The sequence below is a fragment of the Piliocolobus tephrosceles genome, chromosome 15 (assembly GCF_002776525.5).
Source record: "Piliocolobus tephrosceles isolate RC106 chromosome 15, ASM277652v3, whole genome shotgun sequence".
Classification (NCBI taxonomy): domain Eukaryota; kingdom Metazoa; phylum Chordata; class Mammalia; order Primates; family Cercopithecidae; genus Piliocolobus; species Piliocolobus tephrosceles.
In genome coordinates this window covers 46,824,738-46,850,476 of record NC_045448.1, presented here as the reverse complement: position 1 = coordinate 46,850,476, position 25,739 = coordinate 46,824,738, and the positions used below count along the sequence as shown (strand labels likewise).

The 25,739-nt window shown below is 35.3% G+C and overlaps 1 protein-coding gene across 4 annotated transcripts in view; it reads left to right on the top strand.

Moving 5' to 3' along the window:
• Positions 1-25,739, top strand: part of PIGF (phosphatidylinositol glycan anchor biosynthesis class F) — a 36,272-nt gene that overhangs the window by 8,187 nt on the left and 2,346 nt on the right. For 2 of the 4 annotated variants that reach the window (XM_023223828.2, XM_023223829.2), the window contains exons 5-6: positions 16,123-16,231; positions 20,567-20,671. In XM_023223828.2, the coding sequence (XP_023079596.1) occupies positions 16,123-16,231; positions 20,567-20,650 (193 nt within the window). In that variant the 3' untranslated portion in view covers positions 20,651-20,671. The remainder of the gene's footprint in view (positions 1-16,122; positions 16,232-20,566; positions 20,672-25,739) is intronic. The other 2 variants (XM_023223827.3, XM_023223826.2) reach the window with 1 other exon arrangement.

Sequence of the window (25,739 nt, the reverse complement as noted above, 5' to 3'; positions counted from 1 at the left end):
CGGTGCAGGTAGAGACTTTAAGTTGAAATCAGTGCTAATTTACCATTTTGCAAATCCTAGGGCCCTTAAGAATTATGCTAAATCTACTTTGCCTGTATACTGTCAATGGAACAACAAAGTCTGGATGACAACACATCTGTTTATAACATGGTTTACTGAATATTTTACGCTCACTTTTGAGACCTACTGCTCAGGGGAAAAAAAAAAAAAAAAAATATATATATATATATATATATATACACACACACTTTCAAAATATTGCTGCTCATTGACAATGTACCTAGTCACCCAAGAGCTCTGTTGGAGATGTACAAGAATATTAATGTTTTTTTCATGCCTACAACACAAGATCCATTCTGTAACCCATGGATCAAGGAGTAATTTTGATTTTCAAGTCTTATTACTTAAGAAACACATTTTGTAAGGCTATAGCTGCCATAGATAATGATTCCTCGATGGATTTGGGAAAAGTAAATTGAAAACCTTCTGGAAAGGATTCACCATTCTAGATGGCTGCCATTGAGGATGTTTGTGATTCATGGGAGGAGATAAAAATATCAACATTGATAAGAAGCTGATTCTATTCCTCATGAATGATGTTGAGAGGTTCAGGACTTCAGTGCAGGAAACCACCACAGATGTAGTGGAAATAGCCAGAGAACTAGAATTAGAACAGTATCCTGAAGATGTGACTGAATTGCTGCAACATTATGATAAAACTTGAACAGATGAGGAATTACTTCTGGATGAGAAAGAAAATTGTCTCCTGAGATGGAATCTACTAGTGAAGATGCCATGAATATTGTTGAAATGACAAAAAAGGATTTATGACGTTGCATAAACTTAGTTAATAAAACAATGGCAGGATTTGAGAGGGTTGGCTCCAATTTTGAAAGAAGGTCTACTCTGGGTAAAATGCCATCAAACAGCATGGCGTGCTACAGATAAATCTTTTCTGGAAGGAAGAGTCAATTGATGCGACCAACTTCATGGTTAAAATTTCATTTTAAGAAATTGCGGACTGGGTGCGGTGGCTCATGCCTATAATCCCAGCACTTTGGGAGGCTGAGGCAGGCAGATCACTTGAGGTCAGGAGTTTGAGACCAGCCTGGCCAACATGGTGAAACTCTGTCTCTACTAAAAATACAAGAAAAATTAGCTGGGCGTGCTGGTAGGCGCCTGTAATCCCAGCTACTTGGGAGGCTGAGGCACAAGAATTGCTTGAACCCAGGAGGCAGAGGTTGCAGTGAGCTGAGATTGCGCCACTGCACTCCTGCCTGGGCAGTAGAGCAAGACTCGATCTTAAAAAAAAAAGAAATCTCCACAGCCTCCCCAACCATCACCCTCATCAGTCAGCAGCCATCAACATGAAGACCACACCTTCCACCAGCAAAAAGATTATAACTTGCTGAAGGCTCAGATAATTATTAACATTTTTTAGTAATAAAGTATTTTTAAATTACGTGCATTTAAAAAACATAATGCTATTGCCCACTTAATAGACTATGATATAGTAGAAATATAACTTTTATATACACTGGGAAACCAGAAAATTCATATGACTCACTTTATTGTATAATTTGCTTTATTCTGGTGGTCTGGAACCAAATCTGCAGTATCTACAAGGTGTGCCTGTACCCAAATATTGCAATAAACATGGCACTTTTCCTTGGAAAAGGTTTCCTTGGCAAAGGTTTGCTTCTGGAAATAGACGCGAGAAGGGTTGCCTATTGTGAGTTATTGCGAAGTGGTGAGATGGTTGTTGGAAATCTGAGGGAAAATTAACACCAGATGTGGGTGTGTGTGGCTCATGACACGTAGTAAACTGAGGTAGCTGGGAGGTGGGTATTTTTTAAAACAGTGTTGAGATACAATTCACATACCGTACACATCACCTATTTAAAATATACAATTGAGTGGTTTTTTGCAACCACTAATCTACTTACTATCTCTATAGATTTGCCTATCCTGGAAATTTGTTATAAATTGGGTCTTATAAGATGTGATCTTTTGTGACTGCCTTCTTTTACTTAGCATAATGTTTTCAAGGGTTATCTATGTTGTAGCATGCTTCAGTACTTCGTTCCTTTTTGTGGCTGAATAATACTCCATTGTATGGATATATATCAAATTTTGTTTACCCATTTATCAGTTGATGGACATCTAGGTTCTTTCCACATTTTGACTGTTGTGAATAAGCTGCATCAAACATTTGTGTATAGGTTTTTTTATGGACATATGTGTTTATTTCTCTTGGGTATGCCTAGGAGTGGGATTGCTGGGTCACATGGTAGTGTTAAGGGTTTGAGAAGCAAGCTCCAGTGTTCAAACTCTATAAAGCGCAATTTGGTAGTATCTGTAAAAATTACAAGTACACTTCTTCGACCCAGCAATTCTACTTTTTGGACTTTATCCAGTAGATATACTTGCACACTTACAAAATGTTAAATATATAAGATTACTCATTTTAGCGTTGAAAATTACCTAAATATCCTTTAGTAAGGGATAGGGTTAGGATAAATATAACCCACCCTGTGAAGTACTATGCATTTGTAAAAGCTGAACACATAAAAACAGAAAAAGAAACCAAAACAAAACTCTTTATTTACTGATATATTAGTGGAAAAAAGCAAGGTGAAAAAATGTGTACAGGATGCTACCATTTATGTCAAAAGTTGTCAGAGGGCATAGATACACGTATATTTCTGGAAGGACACATGAGAAACTGATAAAACTGGTTGTCTCTTGCGAGGGGATCTGAGAAACTAGAGGACAAAGTAAGGAGACTTTCCACTGAATATCCTTTGCTATCTTTTGAAATTTGAACCACATTAATGTACTCCTAGTCAAAATAAAAGTTATAATGAGTTAGATTTTGCCAGTACTTAACTTCTTGCTTATGGAAAGTAGGCTTATATCAGGAAGTTGCTAGATTTCTCTGATGTCGCCTAAACTTCAGTAGAATGCAAAAGTTGTCCTTCTAAAATCTCCAACGTACTGGAGAACAGCCTAGTTGCCAGAGGACTATGGCTAAAAATTATCAATTCGTAATATAAAACATTTAATATAATATCACATAGCACATGACATGGAATAGTAATGCAAAAGTATTTTAATAACTTTTAAAGCATTTTTGTTATAGCATTTCTCAGAGCAATCTAGTGAGATACTCACTTTCACCATTTTCTAGATGAAGAACCTAGAAAGCTGACAGGTTAAGTGATTTGCCCAAGTTCTGTTGCCAGGAAGTAGTAGAGCTGGGATTGGAATCTAGATCATTAGATAGTATAGAAGTTAGATGACTCCAGTAATTGAGTATCAGAAAACAGGTTCTTGCCCTGCTTTTACTACTTAGCAGCCAAGTGATCTTAGATAAGCTACTTAACTTCACATATCCTTATATGTAATATGATTAGAATAAAACTAATATATACTTCGCAGGGCTGTGTCAGAACTGAGTGAAATGAATGAAATCAAATAGTAGGTGCTCAAGAAATGTTTGTTGAGTGGATTAAAAAATGTCAGGGAACATTTTATATGTCATATTTTCAATCCTTACTGCAGTTTGTCTCAGTATTTCTTCCTCGTTTAGGTGACAGACCAAGGAGTGCAGTGCATAGATAACTATGGAGGAGGGCTGGTTTCTCATTTAATATAATGTGAAGTTAATTTGAACTTTGACATAAGAGAAGAATCTAAGTCTTTATGTTTCCACCATACACTAGAGTTAGTTTACTTTCTTCTTAATACTTTTATTATACTTCCAAATTTTACTGTAGAAAGGATGTCAAATTTTGAATAAGCTAGGAAATAATTGGATAGATTGACTTGTTGAACATTAGAGGTTGCCTTCTTAAATGTTCACTTTTAAGCAAAAATATTTAAAAATTTAAAGATCTGATGAAAACGTTTTGCAGTGATAATATGAAATATTCACAAAAAATTACTAGTTATACTGAAATTGCTCCAATATATAGTTAGCATTATTTATATTGAATCACAACTTTATTTTTTAATTTTTATTTTTTGTGTGTACATAGTAGATATATACATTTCTGGAGTACATGAGATATTTTGATACAGACACAATGCATAATAATCACATCAGGGTATTCACATCAAGCATTATCTTCTGTATGTATGGTTGTACAAGCAATCCAATTATACTCTTACTTATTTTTAAATGTACGGTTAAATTATTATTGACTATAGTCACCCTGTTTTGCTATCAAATACTAGATCTTATTCATTCTAACTTTTTTTGTGCCCATTAATCACATTCTCTGCACCCTCCATCCCCACTACGACCCTTCCCAGCTTGTGGTAACAACCATTCTTCTACTCTGTATCTCCATGAGTTCAATTGTTTTAATTTTTAGCTGCCACAAATAAGTGAGAACATGCAAAGTTTGCCTTTCTGTGCCTGGCTTATTTAATTTAACATAATGACCTCCAGTTCTGTCCACATTGTTGCAAATGGCAGGATCTCATTATTTTTAATAGCCAAGTAGTACTGCGTGTATGTACCACATTTTTAAAAATCCCTTAGTCTGTTGATGGACACTTAAGTTGCTTCCAAATCTTGGCTATTGTGATTAGTGATGTGATAAACATGGGAGTCCAGCTATCTCTTCAATATACTGATTTCCTTTCTTTTGGGTATATATCTAGCAATGTGATCAATGTGATTGCTGGATCATATGGTAGATCTGTTGATCTGTTTTTGTTTTTTTGAGAACTGATCTCCATAATGGTTGTACTAATTTACATTCCCACCAACAGTATATGAGAGTTCCCTTTCTCCACATCCTCGACAGCATTTGTTATTGCCTGCCTTTTGGATAAAAGCCATTTTAACTGGGGTGAGATGATATCTCATTGTGGTATTGATTTGCATTTCTCTGATGACCAGTGAGATTGAACACCTTTTCATATACCTGTTTACCACTTGTATGTCTTTTTTTGAGAAATGTCTATTCAGATATTTTGCCCATCTTTTTAATTGGATTATTAGGGTTTTTTTCCCCCTGTAGAGTTGTTTGAGCTCCCTATATAGTCTGGTTATTAACCCTTTATTAGATAGATAGATTGGAAATATTTTCTTCCATTTTGTGGGTTGTCTCTTCACTTTCTTGATTGTTTCTCTTGCTGTGCAGAAGCTTTTTAACTTGATGTGATCCCATTTGTCCATTTTTGCTTTGGTTGCCTGTGTTTGTGGGGTGTTATTCAAGAAATCTTAGCCCAATCCAGTGTCCTGGAAAGTTTCCCCAGTGTTTTCTTTTAGTAGTTTCATAGTTTGTGGTCTTAAATTTAAGTCTTTAATCCATCTTGGTTTGATTTTTGTATATGGCAAGAGTTAGGGGTTTAGTTTCATTCTTCTGCATATGGATATCCAGTTTTTCTGCCACCACTTATGGAAGAGACTGCTTTTTCCCCATTGTATGTTCTTGGCATCTCTGATGAAATGAGCTCACTGTAGATATATGGATTTACTTCTGGGTTCTCTATTTGTTCTATTGGTCTATGTGTCTGTTTTTATGCCAGTACCATGCTGTTTTGGTTACAATAGCTCTGTAGTATAATTTGAGTCAAGTAGTGTGATTCCTGTAGTTTTGTTCTTTTTGCTCAGGATAGCTTTGGCTACTCTGGGTCTTTGTGGTTCCATATAAATTTTAGGATTGTTTCTTCTATTTATGTGAAGATTATTATTGGTATTTTGATAGGGATTGCAATCTGTGGATTGCCTTGGGTAGTATGGACATTTTAACAATATTGATTCTTCCAATTCATGAACACAAAATATCTTTCTATTTTTTTGTGTCCTCTTCAATTTCTTTCATCAGTGTTTTATAGTTTTCATTATAGATATCTTTCACTTTGGTGAAGTTAATTCATAGATATTTAATTTTATTTGTAGCTGTTGTAAATGGGACTACTTTTAAATTTCTTTTTCAGATTATTTGTTGTTGGCATACAGAAATGCTACTGATTTTTGTATGTTGGCTTTGTATCCTGCAACTTTACTCAATTTGTTTATCAGTTCTAATAGTTCTTGGTAGTTTTTAGGTTTTTCCAAATATATGATTATATCATCTGCAAACAAGGATAATTTGACTTCTTCCTTTCCAATTTGGATGCCTTTTATTTTTTTCTCTCATCTGATTGCTCTAGCTAGGACTTCCTGAGTCACAACTTAATTTCAAAGAACTCTATTTAATTATTTAAGAAGGTTGTACAAAATACATGACTAATACATGCTTTTTCCTACTTAATAATAATTTAGAGCAGAAATTAAAATTTCAGTTTGAAGTTCTTATGCTGTAGTTCTAATTAATAAAAAGTATTTAAAATACCTTGAAGTATCAAGTGAAGATTTTAGAGCTTTAAATATTTTTATCATTCATCCTGTGTTTTAATATGTAAAACAGTAGAGTTTTGTGTGTGTTTTTTTAACTTAAAGACAGCCCTTTTAGTATTACTGAAATATGAATAATTCAGATGTTCAGTGTGAATAGGCTAATTTTGAGTTGGCATGACATCTCAATTAGTGTTGAATCAGTATAAATGTTTTATAATATTTTTAAGTGAAATAACTTTATATACTAGTTTTTAATATATTTATTTGCATGTTTATAGAAAACTTATGTTGAACAGATGATAATCATGTGAAGACAGAGAAACACCAAAGCTTTGAGCTTGTGAACTGTGTAGGAACTACATCCTACGAGTTAAGGATCAATTCTGATATTATTGGGATTTTATACATAACTAAAAGACACTATTTTAACAGGATGTCTCCTTACAGTAAATATTAAGTTACTCCGGGAAAACAAAACAAAAGAATGGTATTATAAAGAAACTTGGAAGTAGAAAAGTCATTTGGTTTCTTAAAATGTTTTGCCAACTTCTTATTGGTATACTTATTAAATAATATACTCAGTTTGTACCAATTTAATTCAGTTATTGCATTGGCATTAAAATTATTGTTTTTCATTTGCAGACTTTCTTATAAAGGAAAGTAATAATCTGACTACTACACACCTGTATAGTTCATTGAAACTTGCTTTTTGACTTATCAGTTCTTTTATGCTGTTATTTGAATGTTTAAGTTAGAATCTGATCACTTTTGGTGAACTAAATAGATTCCTGAATAGTACTAAACAAAAATCTTGCCAAGAGTGGTGATCTTGCCAAGCTGAAAACATTCAATAACACCTGTTTGTGTAGACAAAGACAACAGGCCTCTTTTTGTCATCTTTGTACTGAAATAGATTTTATATTGAAGCAACCACTGTGGACCCTAAGAGTGAAAATATAGTGAGTGACCAAAGATTTATTCATATAAAAATTAGGTAATTTAGTATAAATGTGGGCAAAAAAGTTTAGTGGCAAAGAGGCATTTGTTTTAATATTCAGTGGGAAAGGAAAACATTTATATTAGAATTTTATAAAATACCTTTAGCCACTAGGAGGAGTTGTATAGTGTCTCTTTTTTAGTTGAAGAGACTAGCAGTTCAAAAAATTAAATCTATTTAAACAAACACTATTCTGATGACAGCATATTTAAACCATGAGTGTTTACTATGAACTACCCTCAGGTGCCTGATACAGTGTCTGGCATGTACTAGGCACTCAAAATGGCCTGTTTACTTCAATTAGTATTTGATGTAATGAATTCCAGTGGAGTCAAATATTTTGGACAAGTACTTGGAGCACAGTGTCATGAAGATTGGTCTGTAACATTGCTTTAGTCACTTTTTAAGTTCATTCACAGGGGGGCTATTTATTTATTCTGAGCCCTATTGACTGTGCATATATTCCTTAACTTTGAAAAAGCTAGCCAAAAACCGTAGAATTCAAATAGCTTTATTATGGAAACTTATAAAATGAGAGTACATCAATGTCAGTGATGCTAGAAATTAGTTAATAGAAAGGAATTTACCTATTTTATTCTTTTTATCTTATTTATTACAAAATAATGTATATATATGTTTGTAGTAAAAATTCAAATAGAAAAATATAGAAAGTTAAAGATCCTAGTAATGCTATCATAGAAGCAATGAACAGCTGCTGGCAGATTTTATATGTTCTTTGAATTTTGTATTATATATATAAAATTTAAAAATAGTTAAACTAGTCATGGCTTTATAACTTTTTTCCCACTAGTGTATTATGAACATCCTTATCTGTGTATGTGTGTAATCTACCTCTTCTTGCATAGTATTCTTAGCTAGTATATCTCTGTAAGTAACATAAAACTTAAGCTTATATTGGTTTGAATAATAAGGAAATTTATTATGTCACATAATGGAGATTGGATGGTTCTAGATACAGATAGTTATGGTATGGCTGTGCTTCTTACTGATTCTCCTTGTTATTATCCTCAGGCTGGTAGTGGGATGGCAGCAGCTTCTCTTCCTTGAGTTTTCCTAATCATTGGGAAACAGAATGGGATTATCAGTATTTAATTAATTAGTCTAATCATCAGGGTTGAGATGAATGTTGAGCAATTAATCATCATTACAAGTATTCCATGTACCATGATTTATTTAACTAATTTCCTATTAAGGTTTATTATCAAATTTTCATGATTATAAATAATGCTGTTAGGTATATCTTTGTACCATATAACTTTGTATTCTTGTGCAAAGGTTTTTGTAGACTAGATTACTGGAGTAACTTTCCTAGATCAAAGGAAGTTGATAGACACTGTCAAACTAAAGTTCTAATTTGAAGAATATGTGTATACCCGCATACATATTCCTACCAATAGAGTGTGGGTTTCCCTGACTCCCCATCAGGGCTCTTTACCTCTTATCAATCTACCAGGGCTGCTACCTACAGGGGTCTGCCAAGGGGGCAGACTGTGCACTATAGTAGCTTCATCTGATTTCTAAGAGGAGGCTTAAGCCTTGGCCATGAATTTTTAAGTCTGATTTATAGAACCACCATTTACTAAATTTCAGTGGAATATTACTAACTGAATCACAGAGAGAACATTTATCTTACCCAGCCTCCCTGCCTCCATTCTCTTTCCTGACTCATGTTACAGAAAACTCAGTAGAAAATAACATCCAGTCTTCAAAAGGCAGCTTCAACACAGGGAAAATTGGGGCTAGTTAAGATAGGAAGTGTGCCCATGTGAAGTGTGAGCAAGAGAAAAGAAACGGCATGACAACCCTAAAAATGCACTATAGAAGAAGGAAAAAGGGCATGCAGAAGATGAAGAATCTGGCCTGAAAGAAAATGCTACCCTAGAAGCAAAAACAAACAAGCCTCCATGCAGTTTATCGTGAAAAATAGTACTAAGGATATGAATTGAATAAATTAAGAGCAAAGAGGAGATCATGAAACAAAATGACGTGGAGAAGAAGATTGCAGAATTAGTGAAATAAATTGAGAATGCAAAGGTCACTATTATAGGTCATAAGTTAGAAATATCAAGAAACAGACAAATTAGAAAGTCAGGTTTTAGCATGGAAGAAAGGTTTGAGCTAATCAAAATGAATGAGGGGTAAGGAGGGGGTTGGGAAGAATAAAGCATTTAGAGAAGATGTGATAAATATAGAGGAGAAACAAAAGATATGCAAACATAAGACTAGTTAGTGTCTCTAAATTACCCAATAAAAAATGATTCAAAGATATGATAGAAGACAGTTTCCACAAATGAGGGGATTCTCCAATTTGTACATTAAAGGGACTCACTATATCAAGAAAATAACTGAATTAGAGTTGCAGAACAATATAAATAAAAACTAATACAAGCAATGGAAGTTGAACAGTGCAGGGAGGAGCAGTGAAGAAAATATAATTGTACCCCTCATATCCCCAACTATTCTGACTGTCCCCAGATACTGAACCTGTTTAGTACAACCTCTTCAAGGAATAAGTTTTAAATGAAATCCTACATCTCAAACCATGAGTCCCCACCTTATAGCTAACCCCTTTCCCCTGGTTGGCCCAAAGTACTGGGAGCTAGGCTTATACCATCTAGGCAGAATATTGAAATATTTCTTTCGAGGGAAAATGGTACAAAAGAAAAACTTACAGATACTGACATTTTGGGATTCTCTAAGGGAAAGTCAGGGTTCCTACCCAGTCCCTAGTTCTGTGCATCCCCCTGCTTGAATTATCTTACTTACGCATTGTAAACATCCAGTCAACTATTCAATGTTTCACTTTGTTGTTGCTGTTGTTTAAAAATAGTGTTATTGAAATATAACTGCATACCATAGAATTCACTCATAAAGTGTATAATTCAGTGGTTTTTCGTATAGGCATAGTTGTACAGCCATTGCCACTATCTAATTTTGGGACATTTCACCACATCAAAAAGAAACTATTACTATTAGCAGTCTTCCCCTATTCCCACTCATCTCTCCATGGCCCAGGCAACCACTACAGGAGTGTCCAGTCTTTTGGCTTCTCTGGGCCACATTGGAAGGATGAGAATTGTCTTGAGCCACACATGCAATATTAACACTCACGATATAACTGATGAGGTAAAAAATAAATAAATAAATAAATAATTTTTAAAAATCTCATAATGTTTTAAGAAGGTTTATGAATTCATGTTGGGCCACATTCAAAGCTGTCCTGGGCTGCCATGTGGCCCATGGGCCATGGGTTAGACAAGTTTACACTAATATATTTCCTATCTCTGTAGATTTGCCTAGTCTGGACATTTCATACATCATGTTTTAAGTAGAATGACAAGTAAAAAATCACCAGATATTTGAGGAATCCTCACATAAAATCCAGAAATGAAAACAACAAAAAAAAAAACTCAGGGGAAATAGAGGCAATATACAAAGACAGAAGATATCTTAAAAATTTGCTTTTTTTTTAACTTTACCATAAAAGGTGAACAGGAGGCAGTCAATATTCAGAGAACAAGAAAAGTTTTGGGAAATAAACACACTATTAAACTCAGCGGAAGTAGAGATAAAAGTTGAAAAGATTCCCAAGTCAAACAAAAAGGCAAAGATTGCAGAATGAGTTAAAAGATAAGAAAAGCAGAACTTAGTTCAAAATAATAATATTCCTAGCAAAAGAGTAAGGAAAAAATTCTTAAGAGATCTGATAAACAAGGTATTTAAATAGAAGACAATTTTAAGAACCAGAAGACCTGAGCTTTTAGATTAAGAAGGCCCATATATTTTCAGCACAGTAGATGAAAAAACACTTTAAAACACATTTTCGGGAAATTTTTGATAACCAGGAATAAAGAGATTGATTATTATAAAAGTTTCTAGAGAATGAGAGAAACATGATACCTACAGAGGATGGGAAATCAGAATGGCACTGAACAACTCAAGTGGGAATCAGAAAACAGTGGAGCAATGCCTTTCAAATTCTGAGGCAGGGCCAGGCGCTGTGGCTCACGCCTATAATTCCAGTACTTTGGGAGGCCGAGGTGGGCGGATCAGTTGAGGTCAGGAGTTCGAGACCAGCCTGGCCAACAAGGTGAAACCCTGTCTCTACTAAAAATACAAAAATTAGCTGGGCATGGTGGTGGGCGCCTGTAATCCCAGCTACTCTGCAGGCTGAGGCAGGAGAATCACTTGAGCCCAGGAGGCGGATGTTGCAGTAAGCCAAGATCGCACCACTGCACTCCAGCCTAGACAACAGAGTGAGACTCAATCTCAAAAAACAAACCAAAAAATAACAACCCTCCCCCTACAAATCCCGAGGCAGAATGATTCCCAAAAATTATAGTAAATTCATTTTCAGACTTCAGACATCTCTAAGAATCTATTTTCCATGTACCCTTTCTCAGGAATCTATGGAAGGAGGTGCTGAAAAAGAAAATTCACTTCTCAGGAATCTATTGAAGGAGGTGTTTAAAAAGAAAAGAAAAGAAAAAGGACCATAGATGGAGAAAGTCTTGGAATTTAGGAAAGAGCAGATCCAAAAGAACTAAGAGAGGCAAAGGGAATTCGCAAACACAGCAGTTGTGCAGCAGTCCTAGGTGGCTCCAAAAAGATGGAAGGAGCAGGGAGAAGAGATCAAGCATTTGGAGGTGCTACTTAGCTTCTTTGGAGTATTTGAAGATTATTTAATGACAGGTACATGAGCAAACTGAGGGGTGAAAAAGAGGCAGTTCTTAACATCCATGGACAATTAAAGATTATATTTACTATGAGAAAAGAAATGTATGATTGTGGTTTACTGTGGTTCACTGTGATTAGCAGTTTTATAATCATCATAGTGTAGAACATTCCTGTTGATTCGGTTGAAAGGAGGAGATGTTACCATTGTAGAAGGGACATGAGTCAGGGAGAAATGTGTATGTGGAGGTAGGCAGCTTGTAGGTAAAAGGTGCTAAATCCTCTTCTCCCATAGAAGAAGGCTGAAAGTAAGTTAATCTTGAAAAATCTATACTTAGTGTGTGTGTGGTTTTTTTTATTTGTTTGTTTTTGTTTTTTTTCATTTGAGGTAAATAGAAGAAACAGCAAAAAGGTTGAAAAAATCTGCCTTGAGGCCGGGCACAGTGGCTCACACCTGTAATCTCAGCACTTTGGGAGGCTGAGGCAAGCGGATCACCTGAGGTCAGGAGTTTGAGACCAGCCTCGACATGGAGAAACCCTGTCTCTACTAAAAATACAAAATTAGCCAGGCGTGGTGGTGCATGCCTGTAATCCCAGCTACTCAGGAGGCTGAGGCAGGAGAATTGCTTGAACCTGGGAGGCCGAGGTTGCCGTGGGCTGAGATTGCGCCATTGCACTCCAGCCTGGGAAACAAGAGTGAAACTCTGTCTCAAAAAAAAAAAAAAAAGGAAAATATCTGCTGTGGAGCAGACATCAGGAGTCGGGAGGGATGGAAGAGGAGACTACTGTTTTAGTATTAGTTTAATTGTACTCCTTTACTTTAAAGATGTCACATATATTATTTTGATAAATATAAAATTTTTACTTTAAAAAGATGGGGCACAGAGTTTTTCTATTTTTAACAATAGGTCTTGGTTCCCTTTTTTCTACATTTATTATATGTAGGATCATAAACACTTGGCTACAGCAAAATAGAGGGCAACCTCTCGGATGATCATACTTTTTATTTTAATAAACATAAGATGGCCACAAGCGTGCTGGAACCATGAAAAATGTGAAGGCATGGATCTTGCCTCTTAGCCCAAGGAACTTAGAGGTTAGAAAGATACACACACAAATCTTTTTTTTTTTTTTTTTTTTTTTGAGACAGGGTCTCACTCTGTCACCAGGCTGGAGTATAATGGCGCGGTCTTGGCTCATGGCAACCTCCGCCTCCCAGGTTCAAGCGATTCTCTGGTCTCAGCCTCCCGAGTAGCTGGGATTACAGGCGCCTGCCACCGTGCCCAGCTAATTTTTTGCATTTTTAGTAGAGATGGGGTTTCACCATGTTGGCCAGGCTGGTCTCGAACTCCTGACCTTGTGATCCGCCTGCCTCGGTCTCCCAAAGTGCTGGGATTACAGGCGGGAACCACTGCGCCCAGCCACATAAATCTTACTGAAATATCTCTGATCATATAGTTGTCTTGATTAAAAACCTTCATGGTTCCTTAGTTTGACATTTAAGAATTTTCTAAAATCCTAACCCTAAATCTATCACCATGATACCATTTCACACCAATTACGATGACTGTAATAAAAAAAAGATAATGACAAGTGTCATGATGGAGGGTGTGCAAAAATTGGAATCCTCAAACACTGCTGGTGGGAATATAAAATGGTTCAGCCACTTTGGAAGAGTCTGGTGGTTAGTTCCTCAAGTGATTAGAGTTTCCATGTGACCCAACAATTCCACTCCTAAGTGTAATCCCAAGAGAGATGAAAACATATGCTCACACAGAAACTTGTGCATAAATGTTCATAGCAACATTATTCATAATAACCAAAAAGCAGGAGCAACCCAAATATCCATCAGCTGTTGAATAGATAAAATGTGGAATATCCATAGAAAGGAATATGATTGAGCCATAAAAAGGACTGAAATATTGATACATGCTACAACATGGATGAAACCCTGTCTCTACTAAAAATGCAAAAATTAGCCAGGCGTGGTGGTGCACACCTGTAATCCCAGCTACTCAGGAGTCTGAGGCAGGAGAATGGCTTGAACCCAGGAGGTGGAGGTTGCGGTGAGCCGAGATCGCTCCATTGCACTCCAGCCAGGGCAACAAGAGCGAAACTCCGTCTCAAAAAACAACAAAAAACAAACAAAAAATCCTAACTCTGCCCTACTTTTCCAGCCTTATTTCTCGTACTTCCACTTGGCCTTTAGCAATCTGATTTATGTTCTTTTGTCTGCAGTGCAGCTCTTTCTCCAGTCCTCCAGTTTAAGACCTAACACTACCTATTCTTTCCAATCCAGCTTAACTTCCTCCTGTTCCATAAAATAGAAAAAGTGAATTCTTCCCAACAGAAAGTAATCTCTGCTCTTAACCTCTACCACACCTTGTGTCTCCACTTTATGTATTACAGTATAGAGGAGGTGTGTGTTAAGTTGGAGCTTAGTCAACATTGTCAGCCACATGTAGTCAAAAATTGCCTTTGAAAATCCTTTAAATTGCTTGAACAGTACAGTTCTCTTCACATTGAACTTGGCCAGTTTTTCCTTCCAACATTGGAACAGATCTCTGTTCTATTGAATGCTAGTTGAAAAAGCTGACTTACAGGTGTTATATGAAATAAAAAAGAACAATAAAGCCCTAAAAATAGTACAAATCTGGATACATGTGATTGGCTCCAGCCTGTTCTTAGCCCTGCTTCAATGGAAAGAAGCTAAGGTTCTTATCTTGTGTAGTTGGGGAGTATGAGATGGATGGATGATAGAGGGATTGGTTTGTGAACTGACTTGTCATCATTAGCGACTTTTAAAATTCAGTGTACATTTTGCGTGTAATAATTGGCCTGTTTCTAATTAAATAAATCATCTAACAAAACAAATGTTTTCCCCCATACTATCTAGAAGAGGCTACTTTTCATTAACTTCACAGTAGCTTCACCTTGCAATTTAAACAATTGAATATTTGGACCCTACTTACTGCATTGCAGTGGGCTTTTACCTGACTGTAACCAGACTCCTGTTCTACAATGAAGTGTTCACACTATGAGGGCCAGGCTGAAACTAACACCTACTAAGAGAATGGCAGAATTAAGTCTTTCCACCTTTACACTCTCCGATGTGCACTTAGTATATAGGAATGGTAGGCAAAATCACCAGATCTTTTGAATATTTTGTTCTTGTTCTCTGCCTGTTTCTTGCCAAGTAAATTGAATTGGTTTATATAAATGAAATGTGATGTAAGAAAGACTAGCTGAGGCTGGGTGCAGTGGCTCATGCATGTAATCCCAACACTTTGGGAGGCTGTGGGCGGCTCACGAAGTTAGGAGTTCGAGACCAGCCTGGCCAACATAATGAATCCCCATCTCTACCAAAAATACAAAAATTAGCCGGGCGTGGTGGTGCACACCTGTAATCCCAGCTACTCAGGAGTCTGAGGCAGGAGAATTGCTTGAACCCGGGAGGTGGAGGTTGCAGTGAGCTGAGATCACTCCATTACACTCCAGCCTGGGCAACAGAGATTCCATCTCAAAAAAAAAAGAAAGACTGGTTGAATAAATGATGCACCATCCATACAATGGAATACTATTACAGCTGTTACCAAGGAAAAACAAGCAAAATTCGGTTTATAACATGATGCATCTGAGTTTTATTTTGAAGAAATATACATATGTACATGTTTATGCAAATATACATATATCCTTCAAAACAAAATTATGTGTGTATTTGTGCATGTATAAAATATTTCTGGAAGAAAATGTAATGATTTGGTAATAGCAGTTGCCTGTGGGGAAAGGAACCAGGAGTTGATGGGGTGGAGGACTTAGCTGTTTCTACAAATGCTCTTTAGCATAGTTTGACTCCTACTACATCTGTATATTACCTTTCCGATGGAAAACATTTATATCTTCTTACCAATTAACTATTAATAGTTCATGGTAAATATTTATATGTCAGTTTGAGATTTTCATTTTAAATTACAGAAAATATATGTATACTGATAATGTGTGCTAGTGCTTGTTGGATTCTGCAGCAGCTAATGTATGTACCATCAATGATGTACCAATTTGTGCTTCACAGAGTCACATCCATATGGGAGAATAGTCTCCAGATGACTACAATTTCTAGTTTTGTAGGAGCATGGCTTGGAGCACTTCCTATTCCGCTGGACTGGGAAAGACCATGGCAGGTTGGTTTCAGTTACTTAAAGCAACAAAATAAATGTACAATGATAGTAAAACTGATGAAGCAAACTAGTATGTATATGTAAATTGTTCTGTTGTTCAATTAAGTAGGGATACCAATTCTATCAGTCACCGTAATCTGGGCAACTTCTTAATAGGGACTGTCCCAGTGCCACAGGCGTCTAGGTAGCCCTGTTTTTATCTTCTAGCACTGTTTTTTACACAAGTATAGATGAATAAACAAGCTTATTTTGTGATTGTATATAGGCAGTTTATTGTTTTTAAAAATAGACAGGTTCTCACTCTCTTGCCCAGGCTGGCCTCCAGTGCTTGGGCCTAAACGAGCCTCCTGCCTCAGCCTCCCAGGTGGCTGGGACTACAGGTGTGTGCCACCGAGCCCAGCCAGTATAGGAATTTTTAGAAATTAGGTTAATAGTTGCAGAAATGTCCTATTTTCAACTTTGGTATTTATTGCCCTTGTGGTCTTATATTCACATTTTCTGAACTTGATTGATGGCCAAATTGAATGTTCATCTTGAAATTTTTAGAAGCAGATAGCAAGGTAATTTTTGCAGCAGCGGCCTGTGTTATCAAGACAGCTCACAAACATCAGATTTTTCATCTTGTATCACAATAAGATAAAGCTGATATGCTAGGTAAAGCACTGTAAGGTAAGGGCTCTTTTTATACCCATTTTACAGATGAGGAAACTGACACCTAGAGGGTATGTAACATTCCCAAGGTCACTGAACTTACAGTGATGACTGTATCCTTATCTTAATATTAATGACTTTGTAGTATGCCATTATATAGTTACTTTATAACTTATTTAACAAATACACTATTGATCATTTAGATTATTGCCAGTATTTTATGATAATAAACATTGCTGTGATAAAATCTTTGAATCTATAGCTTCATGAATTTTTCTAATTATTTTCATAGAGTAATTACTCCCAAAAAGAATTATGGTGTTAAAAAATAAATGTGCTTTGTTTTTCCAACATGAAGAGAATTTTTTTCTGATCACAAAGATAATGTATATTTATTTAGAAAATTTAAGCAATATTAGTAATTCTAAGGAAGAAAGTAAAAATTACTTTCCTCCCCAACCACCCAGAGGAAACCTCCATTTCCTTTTGGTGATAATTTCTGCAGCTGTCTCTCTCCATGCCTGTAACTATAATATTCATGTTATTTTTAATCTGCTTTTTCCCCTCAGCAGTATATTATGGAGCTCATTCTATGTCAATGAAAACTTACATATATGTAATATTCGATTATTTGTGTAAAATATTGTACCTGTTTTTAATTAAAGAACATTTAGGTTATTTCCTATTTCATTATTATTAATATTTTATGAAATATGGTTATATTAAACATACATCTTTGAATATTTGTCCAATTTTCTCTGTAGCGTAAAGTCCTAGGTAATGAATTGATGAATTAAATCTTTGATACATACCTCATTTGCCAAATGTGGGATCCAGATTGTGTGCCTTGCACATAACTGCCTACCTTAACTCCATTCTTTGTGCTTTCAGTTCGATGTTGTGTCTCCCTGAAAGTCAAATTGTTCTTTCATGTTTAATAAGTCTGGTAGGTTTGCCCTTGCCTGTTTTAACTCTTCATCACTATATTAGAGAAATCCTTGGAGGTTTGGGGTGTGTATCGTCACAGATACTCATCCCAAGTTTTTGGTGCTAGTAAAGGTTTCTTAAGTTGTTGACATCTTGTAGAAGTCATCCATACTTAATATCATTCAACAGAGTGTCAGTGATTTCTAAATTGGAGGACAATCAAAATCATTGAAAAGTATACACAGAAAATTGTTTGAAACTGGGTAGATTCCTTACTTTCAAGTAATGCAATTAAATCTAAATAGAAAATATTGATAAAGCACTATGGGACATCAGCTTTAATGAGTTAGTAAGATAATATATAATAAATGTATCATTTTGTATATAGATGCAATACTTTAGAGTGTAAAGGTTTGATATATTACACATAATGTAAGTCTTTTCTGTTTACAAGACAGTGCAGAAGTAGAAACTGAACTAAGGGGAATATGTATGCTTTATAAAATACATGTTTAGGTTTGCTTAGAAAATATATATCTTAGTTATTTACAGTTCAATCACCCATTTTGGGATTATTCAGACTTTTAGCTGATGACTCATTTTTCTGCCTCAGTGCTTGTTAACAATAAGGATGAAGTAGATCCAAATTGATGGTATTACTTTTTAAATTAATATAAAGTTTCCATTTGAATTACTGACTTTTTAAAAAGATTTTCTGGCTAGCTGGAAATCTAATTTAATTTTAAAACTAATTTAAATACATAACAAGTGTTGGTTTCCATTAAGAGCGTTTCATTCAGCTGGAATATTACTGGCTGTGTAATTATCTTTACTATTGGGTGGTTTTTAGAATATTCCAAGTTAATGACCCACATATTCACTGTAAATCTTTTAAATTATGAAATGTATTGTTGAGGGAATGATAGAATTGATGTATAATTAAAAATCTTTTATTCGCATAGCACTCATCTGCCCCTTGCCCTTTTTGCAGTTCTTTACTAATAAACTAAAGAAATGAGGTTTCTTTTTTTTTTTTCACTTTTTATTTCCAGCAAACAAGGTTGCTTGGTTTTTGTTATTGTTATTTTTTAATAATTCTAACTCCACAGAACAGAATCTCCCAGAGAAGCAATAAATCAGATAAGGGAATATGGCATTTCCTAAAAGTGGAGATGTTGTTAGAGCAAAATTTCATGAGAAGACAATACAGTAATACACTTTATTATCTAAAATAGAACATGTATTAAGAAGAGATTCTTGTTCTGTATTCCTTGTAGCCCAATACAGATTTGATCTGTTTGTGGTAAAGCAAGCTTTTCTGGATTGTGTTCTGGTTTTATTTATATTCCAGTCAGCGAAACAGGAATGTCTGGTTAAGCAATTATACCTTTAAAAACGCACACATGCACACACACACAAAACCCCACAGAATCTACTACATGTTTTACTTCAGTTTTCTTTACTTTGAACTCAAATCATTGTATAACATTCGTGAGGCCAACCATAAGATTACAGTGATGTGGATTCTGTAATAAGCTGTTTCAGGCATATTTTTATGTTTAAAATAATTTCTTAATTAAATGATTGGAAAGGCCCACTGAAAATATGTGATCTCAATGAAAAAGTTGTTTAACTTAATATAAATCTTACGTGATTTTAAATAATGGCAAGTGATGAAAGATTAGGCATCTTTATAGTTGGAGGAAGCCTTTCTTTTGTAGAAGGCAGCAAGGGGATATGGTTAAAGAGAATATGGTAGGGTAGCTACCCATTATACTGTTGGTCATCTTTGTTGTTGTTTTAATATTTGAAAGTACCTTCTTGCCTCTCCCTTAATTATTTGCCTTAAAATCTCAGCAAGAAAACAAATATTTGAATTTCCTATAATCCAGATAGCCTTTTTCAACTTCTGGAGAAAGCTTATAGTTGCTGACAAAATAAATATTTGGACTACAGAAAATCTTTGTATTTTATAATTTGATTCTTTATCTGCTGTAACTAAATAGCTAATCAATAAGTATTTGTTGTTATTACTGTATGCAAGGCATATGTTCTGTGTGAGTAAGTACAACAGACACTTAAATACACCCAGGACTGGAATTTAAGTATTTAATAATTTAGATTTGGACTGTGATTTAGATTTAATATGCTGTAAATATTTCATAGAATATGTAGCTATGAGATTTTCATCTGGAAAATGTCTTATCAAAACATGGCTAGTATTTCATGTTTTAAAAAATTAGTGGAAGGTTAACAAATGTTGTTAGTTATTCTGAGCACAGGAAATTGACCATGAGGTTTTTAAATTCACATGTTTTATTAACGGGTAGGCAGGTAACATGATGATTAGGAGTTCTGGCATCAGATTACTGGGTTGAAATCCTGGCTCTGTCACTTGCTAGTGAGGATGAAATAATAAAATCCCTCTAAAATATCTAGCTCAGCACCTGACATGTGGTTATTACTTAATTAATGTGACAGGCATTTGTGAGCCTGTAACATTAGAAAAGAAATAGTTTAGTGACTATAAAGAAATAGTTTAATGACTATATTTTTAGCCTTCAATAGTGCAAATTCCATTATTTATTTGAGTTCTCATATATTAGAGAATATGCTAATTGTCTCAGTTTTATTTTTTCTGCCCAGCAGTCTTTCAATTGGTGGAGTGGATCATTAATTTATCTGTTTCTCTGGTATTTCATTACACCAATTTAGGGTATTTGGATTTCACATAATTTTCAATCCTGTCTGACATTTCAGATGGCAGTAGAAAGAAAATGTAGCATTTGTAGATCTCTCCGTGTACCCTGCATGGGGCTTGGCACTGTCATACGAGTAACTTAATCCTCACAGCCATAGTGCAAGGTAGGTTTCACTCCCATTTTATACACTAGAAAGTCAAAGTGTGAGAGGGGAGGAATACATATCTTGCTTAGCATTACTCAGGTGGGAAGAGGAAGACTTCAGATTCACGTGAGAGCCCCACGGCACCATGTTCTTTTTCTTTGCTGGAGACTAAAACATAGCTTTTCTTTTTAAAAAATGGTCATAGCTTAGGTCTCTTTGGAATAGCTAAAGTAATTATATTTCATTTCTTTCCCCACATTGTTTTAATTAAATGCCTTGACCATTGTGGTGGTGTCTGTATTTTAGGCCATAATTTATTTGTAGGAGAATATTTAAAGCTAATGTGCAATGCTTTTGTCCCTAACAAATCCACACATGCCTTTAAACTATGGACTTCAGTGCTATAATCTTTAAAAAGATTTGAACCAAATAATCAAGTCTCTTCTAGGACTCTTATTTCTTATGAAGGTAAAAAGGAAAATTGATATAAAGTATTTTAAATAACTGAATTTGGAGATTTTGAATTTTAGACACCTGAGATTGTCTTTGAAACAATTTAAAGTTGTTTTAAAATATTTGTACTTATTCCCATCAGACACCAGATAAATGAGGAATTGTTGTATTTAACAATTTTGGGTTTTTTTTTTTTTTTCAGTTTTACCAGGTTAGAAATTTAATATTTGTGAAATATGTATATTCATTTCCTAAAGTCACAGATAATTCTTTCATAAGTTGAAACTAGAAATCATAGGATTATAACTACTTGAATGACTGCAAAATGCTGGAGGTAGATTAAAACTAAGATTATGGATTTGATTGCTTGAAGAGCTGCAGGTTTTTACATTAATTGGTATTTCCATTACCAAAGGGATGATACTGTGTTTTAGACCAAAATAAAATACTCATTTATATGAATATGGTTTATGTTTCAAGCATGAGAAAAATGTGTTAACACTTAACTGGCATGAAATGATTTTGGATTTAAAAGGCATGTTCATTGTAGGGTAATCATGTTGATAATGCTCTGCTAACAGGACTTTCATGTGAGAGAGAATAATGCTGGCCAAGTTAACTTAACTCGTTTGCATGAGTTGTGACCAGGACCTTTTAGTGTCATTTTAACAAGAATTCCAGACCAGGAACTACACACTCCTTAGCAAATAACTCTTCCTAAAGTAGTAGTCTTCATCACAGAAGAGTGTATACATGGATGAGTGCAGGTTTTTAACTAGAGAAATGTATCATGATGAGTAGATTCATTTGTGCATGTATTCCTGTATCAGACAATGACATTTACTTTAGGAATATCTGGAACAACATACTGTTCAAGACCAATTTTGGAGGAGAATATAAATGATTATTTATAACCAGTAGGTCAGCAGGCTTCGGAAGATGAACTCTCTCAGTCATGCAAATGCAAATTTGTGATAAGCACAATCAACAAAACATTGAAAAGTAGCTCATGAGAGGTTGAGAACTGGATTTTATCTTCTTTTTTATCTGGAGAGAGAGACAGTAATCCTAATGGTCGTGAGTTGTTCTGAATGTAGGTGTTCTGATTTGCAGATAGGTCAGTTTCTCCGTGTTATCTGTGACAGTGTAAATCTCCCCCAAAATTATAAGTAATATTTATTATATTGGAACACATTTTTAAGAATTTATACTAAAATGTATCCAAAATTAAATAATTTAATCTTAGTTTACACCTTTAACTGCTGGGTGAAGGTAGGAGCTCAATAAATAGTTTTGAATGAATGGAGTCATTCATATGAGCCTTGAAAAATTAACACAAATGCCTACCAATGATTAGTTTAAAACCACTATCTGTACTTATTTTGTTTCTTAAAATTTATGAAAAATGATAGCTAGCAGCAGGGAATCATTCCTCCTCCTGAGGTGAGGCTACAGATGGTTAATGTAATACCAGTATATTGTATAGCTCCTGAATTTGCTCTTGTAACAGACATTTCACATGAAGAACAGCATGTATTAAAGATGATTGCTTTACGGCCGGGCACGGTGGCTCACGCCTGTAATCCCAGCACTTTGGGAGGCCGAGGTGGATGGATCACGAGGTCAGGAGATCGAGACCATCCTGGCTAACACATTGAAACCCTGTCTCTACTAAAAATACAAAAAAATTAGCCAGGCGTGGTGACAGGCACCTGCAGTCCCAGCTACTCAGGAGGCTGAGGTAGGAGAATGGCATGAATCCAGGAGGTGGAGCTTGCAGTGAGCCGAGATTGTGCCATTGCACTCCAGCCTGGGTGACAAAGAGTGAGACTCCGTCTCAAAAAAAAAAAAAAAAAGATGATTGCTTTATAAGGGTAAGGGAATAGTTCCTACCACTTCCTACCACACAGTATAACATATTGCTCATGAACTATTTGTTCTAAACTGCCGATTCTACTTATTACATAGTAGTGTCAGTGACCGAGAAATACTGTTCGTGTAAGTTTAATTTTTTCAAGTTAAAACATGTAATATACAGAATACTGATACATGGTACTTTATAGCTTTCCTGACAAATTTTAAGAGATTACTTCAGCCTTGCATTTTAAGGATAGTAGGTACTTCTGTCCCTGTTTTGTAGATTGGGAAACGGAGTCTCAGATGTTAAAATGAGCTGGCCAAGGTCACTTAACATCTGATATACTACTTATTTTTTAAATAGATTTTTCTTCTTCGTGGTAATTTTAATAATTTTACCCACTTGAGTTATAATATATTTGATTATACACCATAAGTTGTTTCTTCTATTTACTGGCTAAAAAAAAATTTTAATTTATAAAAAACTCTCAGTATATTGCCCAGGCTGGCCTCTAGTGCTTGGGCCCTTGTCATTTAGGTGGCAAACACTTGTGAATGACTTCCTTTACATGAATGCCTTTGTTCTAAGTTTTCTATTTTCTTGAAACAAAATAATTATATAAAGCCATCTCAGATTACCATAATTTAGAGAAATCTTTATCGCACTGCAGCTGAATTATGTGTTTAATAGATACCACTTTTTAAAAAAATCCTATTTGTGGCATGAAGAACGTTGAATAGAAACATTTCTATATGTGAGATAAGGAAATAGTTTTAAAGGAAAACCTTAGGATCTAATTATGAAAATACATGATTAAGCTAGGATTTACAAATGAATTGTTGCCATAGTGTAGATTTAAAATTTTTAGAATAATTATAAGGAAATCAGTAGGAAATTACTTGAAGAATAGTTCTTAGTGGGCAGCCTCTCTCCTTTTGCTGTTCCCTATTTTGATAATCTGTTTTGATTTTCAAAAATCATGAAAACTGCCCTTAAAGAAATTCTTGAGTTGGAGTCGCTCTCTGTCGCCCAGGCTGGAGTGCAGTGGCATGATCTCTGTTCACTGCAAGCTCCGCCTCCTGGGTTCAGGCCATTCTTCTGCCTCAGCCCCCCAAGTAGCTGGGACGACAGGTGCCCGCCACCACACCCAGCTAAGTTTTTGTACTTATAGTAGAGATGGGGTTTCACTGTGTTAGCCAGGATGGTCTCGATCTCCTGACCTCGTGATCCACCTGCCTCGGCCTCCCAAAGTGCTGGGATTACAGGCATGAGCCACCACACCTGGCCCCTAGAAATTCTTTTTTAAAAAATGACAGTGTTACAATTAAGAAATGCTTATTTCAGGAAAGCCAAGCAGGTACTCTTGTACGTACAAAGACTGACCCATCTTTACCAGTCCTCAAAGCCAGTCCACATTTTAGTTTGCTGATGGCATGCATTTCTTGATTTACATAACATGAATAACCAAGCCGTAACCCTTCATTAGATAAAATTTTTTAACATTTCATTTTTGGCATTCTGTTGGTGGTGAAGTGTGGCAGCTGTTTAAAGAATGTGTGTGGTGGTATGTATGTGTTTGAGAACAAAGAGCCATACTGAAATTACAAAATGATTAAAGTACAATTTAGTAACCCAAATTGGAATCTAGCTGGGATTCATGAGGGATTACTATTCTCCCTATACTTTAACAGGGAGCTGTTTTAACAGAGTATAGGGACTCATACTTTGCCAATGACTAGTAGACTCTCAGCATAAACAGAGGAAAGAGTACTATCCCAAATGTTTACATAGGGTAGTAAATGAAAACTACTAAGGTAAAAAGTTCAGTGCTTTACGTAGATAGTACACTATGCATAGTATTTTATTTGTAACCCCATGTGTTAAGAAGGGACACTGTTAAAGCAACAATCATTTAAAAGTAACAACCAACAAACTGGTATTTAATTTGGTATTTTAAATAGTTAAAAATCAAATGGAAACACTGTCTAAAGTAACTAAGATAATTCGTAACAAAACCCATTAATCCAAGCTCTACTTATTGTAAATAGAATTCACCATGAGCTAACCTAAAATGTACCTGTGGAGATAAAACAAGAGTGTAAGTTAGCAAAGTATTAAATAAGATTTCAGGGAGCCCCTAAATTTATTTTTAAGAACTTTAGAACTAATTCTCTGTATGCAAACACTGATTAACTCAAATTTCTTGTAAGTGCATTCATACATGGCCTTATTTGAGGCAGTGTATTTGTATTCACTAGCAAAATTCATGTCAATAAAATATTTTTGAAGCAGTTTATTTCCCAGATATTTCACTAGTTTAAAATAGTCATTTCAGTGATTAATCTGATTTTCTGTTGAAACCTAAGCTTTTAATGAAGACATGCATCTGAAAATAAGGCAATTTTTCTCTAGTCTGCTTATTAACAGAAAACAAATCTTTGGTTTTTAGTTGAAGTGACAGGAAGGATTTCTGCAAAAAGACCAAAAGCAATTAAAAAGCTCTTGATAAGCAATAGGGAACTCTAAACCCATCAAGGTCAGTAGAGTACCTAAGGCACCTCAGCTTCAGATGCGACAGTCATCTTTGCTTAGAGTTCTGATAATCTATATACATGATTTTTACCATCTCGAGAATGTGAAACTGAAAAAATAACGTCCAACAATGATTACTGTGAATAAGAAAATTATTGTGATAAATGGGAGAGACGCTGGAGACCTCTGTTCTACCTCCCATATTTATAATGAGGAAACCAAAGCCCAGTCACGAAACAGGTG